Source organism: Schistocerca cancellata, chromosome 10 (genome assembly GCF_023864275.1).
Source record: "Schistocerca cancellata isolate TAMUIC-IGC-003103 chromosome 10, iqSchCanc2.1, whole genome shotgun sequence".
Taxonomy (NCBI): domain Eukaryota; kingdom Metazoa; phylum Arthropoda; class Insecta; order Orthoptera; family Acrididae; genus Schistocerca; species Schistocerca cancellata.
In genome coordinates, this window is record NC_064635.1 from 191,282,203 (window position 1) to 191,299,304 (window position 17,102).

The 17,102-nt window shown below is 42.4% G+C and overlaps 1 protein-coding gene across 1 annotated transcript in view; it reads left to right on the plus strand.

Moving 5' to 3' along the window:
- The first annotated feature begins 860 nt into the window (after positions 1-860).
- The window catches only part of LOC126106241 (uncharacterized), a 245,450-nt gene continuing 229,208 nt past the window's right edge, over positions 861-17,102 (plus strand). Inside the window, exon 1 of the mRNA XM_049912468.1 lies at positions 861-1,115. Within this exon, the coding sequence (XP_049768425.1) occupies positions 861-1,115 (255 nt within the window). The remainder of the gene's footprint in view (positions 1,116-17,102) is intronic.

Consider the following 17,102-nt stretch of genomic DNA (forward strand, 5'->3'; position numbering starts at 1 on the left):
TATACGACACTGGTGACGGCATGTGCGTCACATGACAGAAATATGTTGCCGACCAACTTGTACACTTGGCGAATGGGTGAAAAGATTCTTCTACCTTGCCCGATTTAGGTTTTCTTGTGGATGTGATAATCACTCTCAAAAAAGTGATGAAAACATAAGAGTTTGTCATATAAACTGCAACAAATGAATGGAACAGTTTTACAGTTGCACAGTTTTCCCTGTGCTCTGCCAAAACATATGGTTTTAACGTTTTCAATTTTTTCCGTCTGTAGACCGTCAGATCGTGCATATGTCCAAGCAAATCTGAACATCTCCTGGAATTTTGGAGAGCGAAATTGATTATGTGTGAGTGCCTGAATTCTGACAATTATCTGAAAATAAAAAATTAAACTTTTCTCTCGAGGTAAGGCTTTAACGAAGGACCTCTCTTTCCGCAGCTGCTCACACTAACCACAGGACCACGGCGCTCCTGAGCTCACACTAACCTTGATGTTGCCTATCTTGCGCATGGACTACTCAGTTCGTATATTTTGCTCATTTTTTTCATACTTCGACACAACTTCTTCCTGTTTTCTCAGTTGATCTGTGTTCAGTTTTTCAAGGCCTACCCATTGTGCCACCTTATAACTAAATCTGAGGGCGGTGCGATGGGGAGGTTCCCTTGCGAGGAATTTGTGGCGTCACCGAGACAGGTGGGTGAGGGCAGAGACGAGAGGCGGTAACAGGACGGTGCAGAAAGATTGGCTAACGATCGCTTCGAGTGCAGAGCGCAGCGGCGCGCTGGGCGGGAGGTGAATAATGATTGGTGGGACGCCGGCACGGCCCGTGGTGCTGTTATGGCGCGGCATGGCGCGCTATCGATGGTGCTCGCGGCTCGTTCCATATTCATACTGCCCTCGGCGGCCGCGCCCGCACAAAGGGACCGGACTGCCGCCGCGAGCGCACGCCCACGCACGCACGCACGCACGCACGCACACGCAATACGCAGCCTGGCGCCGCCGCTCGATACAGCCCCCACCTCGCGGGGCGGGTTTGCGCGCAGCACGCACGCCGCCAGCGCAGACACACACAGCGGCCTACCGGGCGAAACGCCGCCGATTGCCTACCAGCGACAAGTCGCGTTCTCCTCCCGCCTTTCTCCCTGTATCTGCTGTTTCTGCTTCATTGGAATTCGGAAATGATCATTTTACCAGAACCAGTCCCCCCCCCCTACCGCCCCCCTACCGCGACCTCCCATCTACATCTACATCATTACTCTGCAATCCACATTTAAGTGCTTGGCAGAGGGTTCATCGAACCACAATCATACTGTCTCTCTACCATTCCACTCCCGAACAGCGCGCGGGAAAAACGAACACCTAAACCTTTCTGTGCGAGCTCTGATTTCTCTTATTTTATTTTGATGATCATTCCTATCTATGTAGGTTGGGCTCAACTAAATTTTTTCACATGCGGAAGAGAAAGTTGGTGACTGAAATTTCGTAAATAGATCTCGCCGCGACGATAAACGTCTTTGCGTTATTGACTTCCATCCCAACTCGCGTATCATATCTGCCACACTCTCTCCCCTATTACGTGATAATACAAAACGAACTGCCCTTTTTTGCACCCTTTCGATGTCCTCCGTCAATCCCACCTGGCAAGGATCCCACACCGCGCAGCAATATTCTAACAGAGGACGAACGAGTGTAGTGTAACCTGTGTCTTTAGTGGACTTGTTGCATCTTCTAAGTGTCCTGCCAATGAAACGCAACCTTTGGCTCGCCTTCCCCACAATATTATCTTTGTGGTCTTTCCAACTGAAGTTGTTCGTAATTTTAACACCCAGTTACTTAGTTGAATTGACAGCATTGAGAATTGTACTATTTATCGAGTATCGAATTCCAACGGATTTCTTTTGGAACTCATGTGGATCACCTCACACTTTTCGTTATTTAGCGTCAACTGCCACCTGCCACACCATACAGCAATCTTTTCTAAATCGCTTTGCAACTGATACTGGTCTTCGGATGACCTTACTAGATGGTAAATTACAGCATCATCTGCGAACAACCTAAGAGAATTGCTCAGATTGTCATCCAGGTCATTTATATAGATCAGGAACAGCAGAGGTCCCAGGACGCTTCCCTGGGGAACACCTGATATCACTTCAGTTTTACTCGATGATTTGCCGTCTATTACTACGAACTGCGACCTTCCTGACAGGAAATCACGAATCCAGTCGCACAACTGAGACGATACCCCATAGGCCCGCAGCTTGATTAGAAGTCGCTTGTGAGGAACGGTGTCAAAAGCTTTCCGGAAATCTAGAAATACAGAATCAACTTGAGATCCCCTGTCGATAGCGGCCACTACTTCGTGCGAATAAAGAGCTAGCTGCGTTGCATAAGAACGATGTTTTCTGAAACCATGCTGATTACCTATCAATAGAACGTTCCCCTCGAGGTGATTCATAATGTTTGAATACAGTATATGCTCCAAAACCCTACTGCAAACCGACGTCAATGATATAGGTCTGTAGTTCGATTTATTACTCCTACTACCCTTCTTAAACACTGGTGCGACCTGCGCAATTTTCCAATCTGTGGGTACAGATCTATCGGTGAGCGAGCGGTTGTATATGATTGCTAAGTAGGGAGCTATTGTATCAGCGTAATCTGAAAGGAACCTAATCGGTATACAATCTGGACCTGAAGACTTGCCCGTAGCAAGCGATTTGAGTTGCTTCGCAACCCCTAAGGTATCTACTTCTAAGAAACTCATGCTTGCCCCCGCCCCCGCCGGTCACCATCAGCACCATCCATTCTGAAATGGTAGTAACCTAGGATCTAGAAGTGATACCCGACTGACAAGGGGGCCGTATGAACTTCCCCTCATCATTTTTATTCATACTGACGACTTGACATGTGTAGGACACGACTAGGACCTGAACTTACGTCAACAGGAAGTTGCAACTCTCAACCGTTTTGGAGCAAATCGAGTTTAAAAATTTTGCTTGAGCTTATACAGAATGTTTCCGTAAGACCGTCCAAAAATTTAACAGGACGTAGAGGATGCTCCACTGAACAATTTGAGGTAGGAAACCTGGTGCCGGAGAAGCCATATTAAGGAGATAATAGGGATAAAATCACGTTACTGCGTACATTTTTATTTAAATTAGTTACAGTTAACAGAGAATACCATCATTGTTACAATGAACGTACCACTTGTACTGTATCTTACAAAATGTGCTGAAATTGACGGGCATCAACCTCAATGCAAGCATGACAACGGCGAACAAGATTCTGACGCACACTGACGAATGTCTCTGGTGTGTTTCGAATCAAGCATTTCCGGAAATAAATTCATTAGACATTTTTTGTTCCGTGTCCTGTCATCGATCTGTTCCTAGAGTTTGTTCACGGCGGAAAAAATCACCCTGTGTATGTTCGTTTACACGAGATTATTCTACTTTAGATGGTACATTTGTGTAACTTGACGTCCACGCCAATAGCTGAACGGATGACGGCAAGGTAGCTCAGGGTGTTCGGTCAGAGGGTTAGCTGCCATCTGTAATAAAAAGACTGAGTTAATCGATCAACAACGAACTTAAACGGGTGTCTTGCGACGTCCGCTCCGAGCAGGTGCAACGAACAAAATGAGATTAAGGAAGGGAAAAAAACAAAAAAAAAAAACGGTCATCACGTTGGATTGCCACCCACGGGGGCCTGGGTTTGATTCCCGCCTGGGGAGGGAGATTTTCTCCCCTCAGGGCCTGGGTGCTGTGCTGCCTTCATCATCATTTCATCCCCATTGTCGCCCAATGTGGAGATTCGGAACTCCCGGCCATTGACGCCATACGCTCATTTCCAATTTCTTTTTTTGTGTAACTTGAAAGCATGGAAAGTTACTACTACACTTACGAAATTACAGTCTGAGACTAATAAAACGAGGAAGTACAAACTGGTCTCACACGTATCGACGGAAAATGCAAAATCGTATACTTCGGCGATCGAAAGGATGAATGTGTGATGCTGGAGCGCAGTTTCATCGCCCAGCAGGAAAGAACAATAAACGGAGGACATGTCGGTGCCAGGGCATAAAGTCTACAAATTTAATTTAGTGTACTCTTTTGGACAGTGGTTCGTAGACAGGAGCATGAACAATACTTGCAGATGTCAGCATTTGAGAGACGACGTGCAGTTGAGATAAACAAACCGTTTGGAATAATCGGCAAATCGCTTGACATTTGAATAGGAGCGATACCACTATTCGGTGATGTTGACAGGAATGTGTGAACAATGGCCGAACACAACGTCAAGAAAAAGACCGGTCGACCGGGCTAGACGACAGAACGTCAGGAACGAGCAATTGCTCAGAGACCTGGGGATTCATCATTACTTTCAATCCGAACTGTAAGTGGTGCTTCAGTGAGCACAACGTCTGCTAATAGGCGGCTTACACGAAGGCGGCTGAGCTCGCGATACCCTTTGTTCCGACTGCCATTGATCTCTGTACACCGACAAGGCCTTCTGCAGCGGTGTCGAGCACTTTGGGCCTGAAATCTTATTGACTAGAGCGGAACTGTCTTCAGTGGAGAGTCCCGCTTCAGACTGAGCGCCGATAACCAGCAAAGTCGTGTCTGAAGATGCCCCAAACGACGGTGGAATACCAACTTGACTGTCGTCCGTCTTACGGCATTACAGCCAGAACTGTGGTAAAATTTCACTTCACAGCAGGATACCTTCGATTGTTATTCGCAGCCTCCTTACAGCACAGCACTATGTCGACGATATTCTACGCGCCGTTTTGTTGCCCTTCACGCCAAGCATGTCCTGGGCTTGCATTTCGACAAGATAATGCCCGCCCGACACGGCGACAGTTCCTGTTGCTTGTCTTCGTGCTTGCCAAACCCTACCTCGGCCCGACTCAAAACGATTGGATCATTATGGGCATTGCCCAACTCGGAACAATGACGATATAACGCCAAGTGGATACAATTTGGCCGATGCACATTCAAAAACTATCAACGGCAACTCCAATAATTGCCTGCATAACGGCTAGAGGTGGACAAAAGCTTTACTGACTACCTGAATTTGTGAGGCCCTTTCTCTTGAGTAACTCATCCAGTTTTCTTGAAATTGTGATCGTTCATTTTTCTGCATATTGCAAGTAGGCTGTTTAGGTTTTTCTGTTGGTAACGCCACGTAGTGCTCTGTATCAAAATCGCTGACTGCGCTGTGTGCAGCATGGAGGTATAAGGAGGGGAGATGGCACTATGGCCGTCTGCTGTACGTCTGTTTGAAGCCGGTGGGCCGCCATGTTTGGTTGGTCAAAACAGTGACAGAGCTCTTGTTAGAATTGCGTGTTCTTCATATTTAACGTTATGTCTGCGAAATAATTTCAGATGATGAGTGTTACAATGTTTACTTGCATAACACAACGTCAGAATAGCTTTTTCAGGTGTTTTCGTTTTGTTGTTAATGCGTTTTTGCCCCAGCAATACAACTGATTTGGTCTCGTTAACTTAAGTGTTTCTTTTGGATACGAACTTCGAATGATGAAAAATAACAGTGTACAAAGCTCTTTTCAAACTCAAATCACCTTTTACTGTATTTGTGTCGATGTAAACTGAAAGCAGAACCCGAAAGCTATGCTAGTTTACATACCGGATGATATTTCTTACTCGTTTACACACTTATACAAAATTTCATTTGTAAATACAAACATCGTTTGTGCTTTGTCAAGAAAAATAAGCATATGAGCCCACAGAGCCCTACGAGCTTCATTGATCGGAAATCTGAAATAAAATAAGAAGAAAACAGTTTCACAAAACGTAAACAAGGCCGCACATCTCACGAATATAAACGACAATATTTTACGAACGGGGCCACTTACGCATGGAACGTGATTCCTTTTAACTTGGTAGCACTATTCCAACGGTTAGTACACCCGTAAACAACGCAAACCGGCATTTTAAAATGAAAAAAACCTTCAGCAGCTCTACACAGTAGCACAATCGGAAACGAGTCTTCTGACCAAACTGCAATGGCGGAGCTCGGTTTCTGTCGGCTTCAAGTTTGTGACGTCATGGCATCTCCTCTCCTTATACCTCCATGGTGTGCAGTCTGTTGGTGGTTGGACTCATTGTTGGAATATTCGCTATTGTAGTGTTGGGCAGCTGGATGCGAACAGCGCGTAGCGTTGGGCAGTTGGAGGTGAGCCGCCAGCAGTGGTGGATGTGGGGAGTGAGATGCCAGAGTTCTGAGAGCGGACGATCTGGACGGGTGTGCGTCAGAAAAAGGAAATTTGTAAGACTGGATGTCATAAACTGATATATATTATGACTTTTGAACATTATTAAGGTAAATACATTGTTTGTTCTCTATCAAAATCTTTCATTTGCTAACAACGCCTATCAGTTGTTAGTGCCTTCAGTAGTTAGAATCTTTCATTTAGCTGGCAGTATTGGCGCTCGCTGTATTGCAGTGGTTCGAGGGGTGAGGTAAGTGATTCATGAAACGTGTAGGTTAGTATTAGTCAGAGCCATTCTTTTGTAGGGATTATTGAAAGTCAGATTGCGTTGCGCTAAAAATATTGTGTGTCTTTTTAATGATGATCAGAATAAGCAAAGAGAAAACTGTTTGAGTACACTCTTTGACATAAAACTTGACCGGCGGCCGGCCGCTTCAGAGGCTAAATCCGCGCCGATCGCGACATGGGACAAAGAAACTGGCCAACTCGCTAATTCTCTAAGTCCGGTTATCTGCACAATCTGGCAACACTGTAGACTGCGGCACTTCCTGGAGGAAAACTTGTCCCAAGATAGAGAGACTCTAGGCTGATTACGCCTGTGGTCTAGCGGTAGCGTGCTTTGTTTCTGTTCATAATGTCAGTGGATCGAGAACAGCTGGCATAAAATATTTTTATAGCCTCTTCTGTCTGAATGCTGAAGACGTGAATGTAATGGTAGCGCAGATTCAATCTATTTCGCTTTGTGACACACCGATATCAAAATTTTATCTAGTAACGATTTTGCGGCAGATTTCCTGCAGACTGTCCTCCTCTGGACGCCGTATGCGGCAAAGCTCCAGGATCCATTTGCTGGCTACTGGCAGCGGCCGTGGCGACAGCAGCGGCGCTGCACTCCCCCGTTCTTTATCGAAAGCGCCTGCTACCGCTCATCGCTTTTGATGATTTAAAACGCTTTATTATTAAATGTTGCTCCACAGAAAATTTCTACAATTTCCATTCACGCTCAAAAGCAACGGAGACAGACGCCCTGATTAGTAGGCGGGTAATCGGCAAGAGCTGAGTATGGCCCGAAATTAATTTTATAGACTGGGACGAAATTAAACCACCTCACTACATTCGATGAATTTATAAATGCTTCATACCTCGTTTCTTTTCCTTTCAAACTTAATTATTTGTGCAACTTTTGGTCAATGTTTGGATGTTTTCGTCAAGCCAGAGTGAGCGTCTGTGGTGTAAAGTGTATTACAGTTCTTGTTTCATTCCTTATGGTAAGTCTATGCGATAAACTGTGTGAATACCTTGCAATGCATGCTCTGTAGCAGTGCAGGCACACTGCACATTTGGAGTTCCATGTATGGGTTCATGAAGTATTTATTGTTGATCGGAAGTGATAGTTAAGGTCATCAGATTTAAACCAGAAAAATTTGTCGTTTTGAAGGTTTCAGAGAACGGAAAGGAATTGCTAACGCCGGTGTTAGAAAACGTCTACAGTTAAACGCTATTGCAAAAATTTAGAAGATGTGAACTATATTAATGAACATGTGCACTTCATAAACAACCTTCTGACATGTTAGACCTATATGACGAACAAAGCTCAAATTTATATCGTTGACAGTCGGTTTGAATCTTTTCAGGACCTATTTTACAGTGAAGCACCTTGGAATTTGCAAAGCAGAAATCCATGATATTAACTTAATTTACTAAGTCGAAATCGGACGAAGATTGATGTTTAAAGGCATTCTTCAGATTTCGCATAAGAAATTTTTACTAGCAGTTTGCAACTCCATTAATTAAAATGGAAAATAAAAGGTTTTAGTCAGCGGCTTCTACCGTGATTCGAACTTATAGTACAAGCACTGCAACGCACAAGGGAACCTCTGAGCTAACGACACACTGGCGGCCAGGGGCGGACTATAGTCACTGCGATGTTGCCTGAGCCTCAAAACGCAACCTTAAACACAGAAACAGAGGAGGTGGAGATTACTGTTTTAACGTCCCGTCGACAACGATGTCATTAGAGACGGAGCACAAGCTCGGATTAGGGAAGGATGGGGAAGGAAATCGGCCGTGCCCTTCCTAAGGAACCATCCCGGCATTTGCCTGAAGCGATTTAGGGAAATCATTGAAAACCTAAATCAGGATGGCCGGGCGCGGGATTGCACCATCGTCCTCCCGAATGCACACACAAACAGGTGTTACTTATGTGAAGAACGCCGTTCTTGGAGTCCAGAAATTAAATATACTTTCTAATTGTGTCATCTTGCAGTGGATTATATCGTACGAGTCTTCGATGTGGAAAACGAATGTTAAGTGAATTTAGCGAGGTAACGCCGACCTACACCCGGAAGTAAATGCACTATCAGAGTGTTGACAAATACTTGCTACGACGCTGCCATTTCTCGGCTCTCTGACGAGGCAGCTCTTCAGCGAAATGCTTGCCGTGATTCTCCGATACGGTTCTTCAGAGTGGAGACGCGCGCGCACGTTTGGTTTTTATGCGGCGTTCTCCCCTGGTGGTTTCTGACGTCGCCTTGTGGGCTATGTATACATATGAGACATTCAATTATCATTAATCCAGAATGATACAAGTTTCAGCTTCCGGCGTGGAAGAAGGCTGTTGACGCCGACATTATATCATTTCAACGTAGGGAAAGCAAAACGGATCATTCAATGTTTCTCATTCAACATAAAGCATGTGAGATAAATTTCCGTAACGTTCATAATCATCTAAAAATACAAACGAAGTAAAAATACACCGGAATCTTATTCGAATTGAATATAATGTAAGATACCAAACGCTTTGCACCTCGATGTCGAATTTGTCCACTTGCAATCGTTTGCAGCATGCACATAGATTGTCATGATTACCACGAGAATGAAGAAATATGTTGGTAAGGATGGAAGCAAGAAGAGACGCAGTCAACAAATATTCTATTCCTCATGGCATTCATTTCATTTGACACGTAAGAAGAGGTAAAGCGGGAATTTACTTTCGTTAACACGAAAGATATGCCGCACATATTGATAACGAGGAAGTCTGCGTCTTCATACGTTTCCTCCTTGAAATCTGTATGCTCTATTATATACTAAGTAGCCCGATCATTGTTTCAGTAATGTTACCCTCTTGTTTGACCCCGTAACGATGAACAGATTCCAAATGCATGTCTCTGCGTGAAAGTAGCTGTTCGAACCCTTCCTGGGTTGTTTTTTGTGTTTTATTGCTTGGAATTCCTGAAGCAGACCACTGTGCCTTCCCCCCTCGTGGGTTAGGTCTCAAAACTAAACCGCTTTGTATCCAATGGCATAATTTATTCATACAGCATCAGCATAAGACTCTTGCGAGTGAGAGAATGACAATAACAATCGTAACAAGAACAAGCAAATAATGAATGATGTTTATTCCAACGCAGAAAGAGAATGGCTTTAAATATAAAAATCTATATCTATATCCATATCTATTGATCTTCGAGTTGGCACAATGAAAATATATTCTTAGCATTTAGTTACTGAATTTAGTTCTGGATGTTTGCAGAGAAAAGGAAAAGTCGGTACTTCTCGCTAGTGTAATATAATGTGAACCAGCAACTACCCTTTCCTTAGAACACGACTCAAGCAGGTCCTCAAGTAGGCACTGCTGCACTCTGTTCCCTGACATTGCTCTGATGACGGTTAATGCAGATGGTTCCGATTATGAAATACAAAACGTATTGCAGGTTAGTTCCTAGGATAGTAACATTAAATTTGCGTTGTAGACGGCACATGAACGTGACGACTATCCATATTACTCATCAATATAAAAAGACAGTATTTTGGGAATTTAGCAGGATTACTCAAAATGAATTCTGAAATTGGGTGACTGACCGCACAGGTGCTAAACGTCGTCAAGAGCATACGATGTCCTAATCGCATTAGGAATATGAAGATCGTCTTCGACAGCTCGCAACTTTCACATAGCTAACCCCACCCTACTCCAGACAGCTCTCGGTGGAGTTGCACTACGTTGCCGATGTTATGGAAGGCCTTCAAACCGACAACAGACCACATATTGAAAAATACAAGCGAATTCTCTTGCAGCGTAAGCTTATTGTAACTAATCTAAAAATTATTGGAGAGGAACATTGTCCTATTCAAAAAAGTAAAATGTTACACACTGTTGACGTCAAACGGACATTATCTATGTCCTGTCTTGTGTCCTACTCATCTATAATATCAAGTGTACTATGAAAATGATTATATATAATGGATTATAAGGTAATGCATTGATACCAGATGGTGGGGGCCGGCCGATGTGGCCGTGCGGTTCTAGGCGCTTCAGTCTGGAACCGCGTGACCGCTACGGTCGCAGGTTCGAATCCTGTCTCGGGCATGGATGTGTGTGATGTCCTTAGGTTAGTTAGGTTTAAGTAGTTCTAAGTTCTAGGGGACTGATGACCTTAGAAGTTAAGTCCCATGGTGCTCAGAGCCATTTGAACCATTTAACACAAAATGACATTAAAAATTTAAGTTATTCACGAGCAGCTAGTTGAGAATATGTATGAACATTAAATGACACGACGAACCGTCATGTTCTGCATATGGATTCAAACCCAGCTCATGCAGACTAAGCAAAGATTTCGTGACTGACGGAAACTAACAGTCATTCCTGATTAGGCATACAGAGAGTGATATACCTCGATTTTAGACAGTATCAGTTAGCAAATATCAACTTTAAATTGCATAACGCAAACATTTTTAACAGACGCGAATTCCTACCCAGCATCTATTGTCCCTGTTAACGAACTACGAGAGATGTTAAATATTGCTTCTTCACAAGTAACTTACTTGAAATGCCGTGAGGTAAAGCTGTGTGTTGGACACGGATTCGAACCCGGAACCTAATCGGATTGCTATCGAAGCACAGTCAAATGTGACATATCGGAATTTCGCGGCAGTAACTAGATGTTATAACTGAAATGACGAGACGAAAAATTAATTTTTTCCTTCCCAGGACTCCAACCCGGCACCTATCGCTGTTATATTCTAGAGAAAACTAACGTTAAATATGGGTTTGTTGCACCAGCAGTGACATGTGAGCATGTTTGAACTGAAATAATATGACGAAGAGTTCAGCGCTCACTGGGAATAGAGCCCCACACATATCGTTGTTGACTACACACAAAGAGACGTCAGCTACCGAATTTTTCTCCACCAGCTGCTCAGAATAGCATCTTGAACTTACAGTCATCTCGCAAATAGTTCTGTGTCTCACTGGGAGTTAAAAACGTCAGATATCGTTAGTGTGACAGCGAATGAAAATACATTAAAAATCAAAATTATTATCCACCAGCAGACAGGTGTTCTCATGCTAGAGCTTGATAATACATAATTAAATCTTTAGTGCCGGGCCAGGATTCGATCCCATTCACGCATAATATGTGAAGGTGTTGAGGAATCTGCAGTTTTGAACAAACAACAAATTGTAGCCGAGCTGTATTGCCACGAAGGGATCAAATTCCGCGTTAAGGGCGGTCTGAGTTGCATTCCCAGTTCAGAACCAATTTTATCGACATACAGAAGCTCAAATAAAAGATGGAATAAGTGTCCTGTGACCATACATAGCGTTTGTGTCGTCACTTGAAATAAATAACTAGTATAAGAAAGGTTACTGGTGGTAGAGTTTCTACATGTCGCCACTCCAGACTTTATTGTGGTTCAACCTACCGTCTACTTGGTAAAGAAGGAATATCATCTTTAATGTGAATTTTCTGACCATGCAGCCATTATATCTCCTTCACTTGGTGTAGCCAGGAGAGAATGGAATCTGTCTCTCCCTATCTAAAATCATTGACAGAAGTGGGAATCGAACCCAGACCATAGGTATAACAACCTACCATCCGTCCAACAGACCACGAAATCCTCTTCTCTGCGAGTCATTTTTCTATCGTAACGCAGTTGTGCCACACTGGATGAGAATTCTGACACACAGGCTCCCTGTAGTAATTTGCAGCATGTTCAGTAAATTCATTTACTTGGTTGACCGAATCACCATGAACTAGCTGCCTCGGCTACCCAGTGCATACATTCGACTATTTTGTAATCACAGAAATAAAATCACGTTACTGCCACCTACACACAACTGCCAACATTGTAGGATGCAGAAGTTTAAATAAGAAGTGTTCCTTTTCACTTGAGCTATTCTATTGCGCTATCTGTTACTAGAAAACGTCGTTCAGTCCAAAAGAAAAGCTGTAACTGTTTGTCTCTCAGAAGTGAAGACATGGCCATATGCATAATCTCACAGTGCTGTGGAATCCAAAAGTTCTGAAGGAATAGTTGCTGAGCTCTGGAGCTGTTGTAGTTCCGTGTCAGCTTGTAGCATAGATAAGATGTCGCGAGTTCGAATACATTCAGTGCTACATTTTTTAAAACGCAATTCTGCTCTCTGCTGAAGTTATCAATCTAATGGAACTTTGAACAAATTCCCTTCACTTCTCAACCCAAAGTAGTCGCATGTGGAAAAAGGACTAACTACTGTGACATTTTGTCCTATTCAGGTTTAATAGACAGCAGGCAGCAGATGCATCTCGAAGATGTGCAGGGAGAGCGCATCGTGCCATAATATGTCAGAAAAGTATTTTCTACATTAGCCGTCGTGTGGTAGTGATATTTTATTCTTCTTCAAACTTTGATTGACAGCTTTAACTCAGAACAAATGTTCTACATGCATGTAATCAATAAACTGCATGTGCATTGTCAGACTGTCATAGGTAACATCAGAGAATTCGCATATATCGTTGATGATTAATTTCTCTCTCATGTTTACTATTGTTTTAACAACACTAAAGGAAACCTTACGAAAATTGTGCACTGTATTATAAGAAATGAAATAAAACTAACGATGATAACCTTACGACGAAAGTATCTGTACACAAGCATGCCTCTATCGACACGAATTAGTAAAATACTACTCACTTAGATTTTGATAGGGTCTGTGTTTAATTGGTATGCTGTGTCATACTCAAGAGGTATGCAAATGTGGCATTTCATAAATATAGTTACGTATTCCTAGAAACCCAAAATTCGCTTGTCAGCAGCGGAAAGAGGCGTTACCTGTTGTGCAGCATTGTAAGTTTTTCAACATTGCACTATGAGCTGAAAGCATTTTCTTACGATTTCCGTATTGATGTTTGATCTGACTGCTTGTAGCTCTTTCACAGAAGGGATAAAAACGTTTCAGTCAGTGAGACTGGAACTGCGAACCGTAACAGACGCTGTTTCACATGTCAGCACGTTACCACAGAGATGGCGAAGGGGTATGGGTCTCAGCTTCCTATTACGACGGCAATAGTAACTAGAACTCGTAAACCGCTATTTAAAGGTCGAGATTAGTTGCGATTTCCACCTGCAACGACTTTCTTGGGCTGAAAACCGTAAATTTTCAATCTTTTGTTACCCTTCAAGCTATAATAACTCAGATTATTCAATGGAAATGACAGGTAAAATCAAGTGAACTTTGAGGCTTAATTCCGTGCACACCAGGAAGTAACTCGTCGATCACAGAGTTGCCAAACATACGTTGCCTTGTTGCCAAATCTCAGTTACAGTACCAGCAGGAAGAAGACGAACCGATGTGATCCTACAGCGGTCTGGGAAGTGACCATAGCTGGTGTCTCCAAGTCGCGGCTGCTACGGCCTGGAATACGTAATGCGTCTGATTCGCTTTCTGTAACTAGGTTTAGGGACTGGAGCGTAGTTACTAATAATACTCAGAACTGACTGCAAACTGAGCATCATAAATCAGTAACTCTCATTGTTGTTTTTATATTTCTTTCGTAAGTGCACTCAAAACTAAGAAAGTCATTCACAGGCGTTTTCCTGCCTCGCCGATAGTCGAGCAGAACATACAAATAAAAATAAAAAAGAATGTGTGTGTGTGTGTGTGTGTGTGTGTGTGTGTGTGTGTGTGAGAGAGAGAGAGAGAGAGAGAGAGAGAGAGAGAGAGAGAAATAAAAAGCAATGAGAGAGTGTGTAAAAAATTGTTGTAAAGAAATTGAATCATGGTATTTAAAGAAATCTTTCATTAAAATGACACGTTCCACATCATTACGAAATGTCGTATTCATGATCTATGGAACAAGAGTTAATCTAATGTAATGTAATCTAATCTAATCACATCATATTGATTATTAGCCATGAAGAGTCATGAACTACCGAAAGTTTTGCCAATACCAGTAACCAAATCTAAACTTGAAAATAAAAGACGACAATTTTTGTAATAAACCGTGACTCCTATCAAGACCCTTTCATCCCTGTTATCTAACCACGAAAGATGTCTGATATACCTCCATTCTGAAGTAACAAAGTGTGCATGCATTTAAAGATGAAGTGCATGATGTGAAGTTCTGTGACGGAGATACGAACCCAACACGTAATCCGATTGTTAACTAAGAAAAATCAAATGTTACGTATCGGTTTTTCTTACGAGCCGCTAGGTGTCTGAATCTAAAATAAGGATACAAACTTTTGTGCCTAAGCGACAATCGAACTGCACACCTACCGCGCATCCACGAATATAGCTTAAGTATCAGTTGCTTACTCATGAACAGTAAGATGTGTGCGTGTTTGACCAGAAATAACGACACCTGTTGCGATTGTTGGCAACACATGAACAGACATTGAAATTGCGCGTTAATTTTCACTAGCAGGTGGGTGTGCACTTGATAAAGCTAGAAATGAAATTATGAATATTTTTGTACTGGATCAGGTTTCAGACCCACATACTTACCTTTGGAAGAGAGCTAGAGAAGATTGCAGTCTTGGGAAAAGGAACGAAATGACTGAACTATACTGTTCCGAGAGATTCAGATCCTCGAAAGAGGAGATACGAATTCGAATCACAGTCCAGCACCAAATTTTTAAACGTCTCTAGTTCAATCAAGTACAAGTAAAATAAGAGCCCTGTCCCTTTAAATGGCTATCGGTTCATCAAATAAAATAAAGTTTTATAATGTAAGTAAGTTTACTGGCGACTGTATTTCTGTTTACCATAACTTCCGCTTTGTCATTTCCCAACGAAAACTTGCTCTGCTCAGTTGGTTATGAAGGAACGTGATGTTTAATGCGGATTCTGGATTATAACGTCTTTCTCTTGAGGTTACCAGAGGTAAAATAAATCTGTTTGTGCCTCTTAAAAGTAAATGCCTGAACCCACGCATTGCACCTGTGATAGCTCGTTCCACCAGACCATTGTGGCCACATTACCCAGCCCCAGGAGTGTGCTGTAACGGATGATGTGCTTAGCTTACAAAATTAGTCACGGTGTAAAAAATGCGAGTCTATTAAATGGTCAAGTAGAAGCAAGCTTCTGACGCAGAGATTATGCTATTCCCATGTCAGCAGGATGTAAAGACTCTTCTAGGCATCATAGGCTGGATGTGAAGCCATTTTGATTTTTCACAAATTCAGCAAATTTCTTAGTTCGAGAAAATCCACTGTGAAGTGTGAAGTGGCCGGATAATTCGATTATTACTGTTATTATTAATATCATTTTATTCATACTGCTGCTGTAACACAAGTGCTTGAACATCATTTAGTATCTTGTGTTCACTATAGAAGTAGTTTCCCAAGAACAGGTTCTTTCCCTGTCTACGGAATCCTTTTCATGTTAATATCAAACACCAGCAATTACTCGTAGATTACATTAAAACTAAAGTAATTGACGAAGACGTTACTTGGTAACAAAAACGCACTGCCTTTCTTCATTTACTTTCGCCTAGAAGTGGCTATCGAGTACTGACAAACCAAAAGGCAAGAGATCTTACTGCCTTCCGATATACGTTGCTGTTAGTTCTTCCACATGATTTGGTCGACATGACCTGTTTCAAGTAGTGTATGACAGACAGTGTTTTAGAAAATCTATTGTTTCCCTTTGCAATAAACAGAAGTATTTTCATTCTAAGCTGTCCAAGTACAAAATTTTCGCAATATTAGTGCACATTTAATATTCGCTTCTATAATGTATAAAAGTATTTCACAGTCGCAAAACTCGCATCCGAAACGTTGACCTTACACTTACTCGCTGACCATAAATTCTAGCTCAGAGTGACACCAGTTTAAATAACCTAATGTAGCGAAGACTGTTTGCCAGTGCTCTTTCTCACCGGAAAATACGCAATTGACTCATTTGGCTCCATAAGTACACTGTAACAGTAATTTCTGTGTGAAATTTGTCAATAAGCTTTCGCCTTCCAACCGGCAAAATACGGAAGAGTACAGCCGGTAAACAAATCACAAATCACGATTTAGTGCCGATAAGACGATTTCTTTAAACATTGTCGAAGCTGAGGGAATTTATTTTCTGCTTAAATCGTCTTAAGCAGCAACGTTCACCGTGACTAATTTTGTAAGCTAAGCACATCATCCGTTACAGCACACTCCTGGGGCTGGGTAATGTGGCCACAATGGTCTGGTGGAACGAGCTATCACAGGTGCAATGCGTGGGTTCAGGCATTTACTTTTAAGAGGCACAAACAGATTTATTTTACCTCTGGTAACCTCAAGAGAAAGACGTTATAATCCAGAATCCGCATTAAACATCACGTTCCTTCATAACCAACTGAGCAGAGCCAGTTTTCGTTGGGAAATGACAAAGCGGAAGTCATGGTAAACAGAAATACAGTCGCCAGTAAACTTACTTACATTATAAAATTTTATTTTATTTGATGAACCGATAGCCATTTAAAGGGACAGGGCTCTTATTTTACTTGTACTTGATTGAACTAGAGACGTTTAAAAATTTGGTGCTGGACTGTGATTCGAATTCGTATCTCCTCTTTCGAGGATCTGAATTTCTCGGAACAGTATAGTTCAGTCATTTCGTTCCTTTTCCC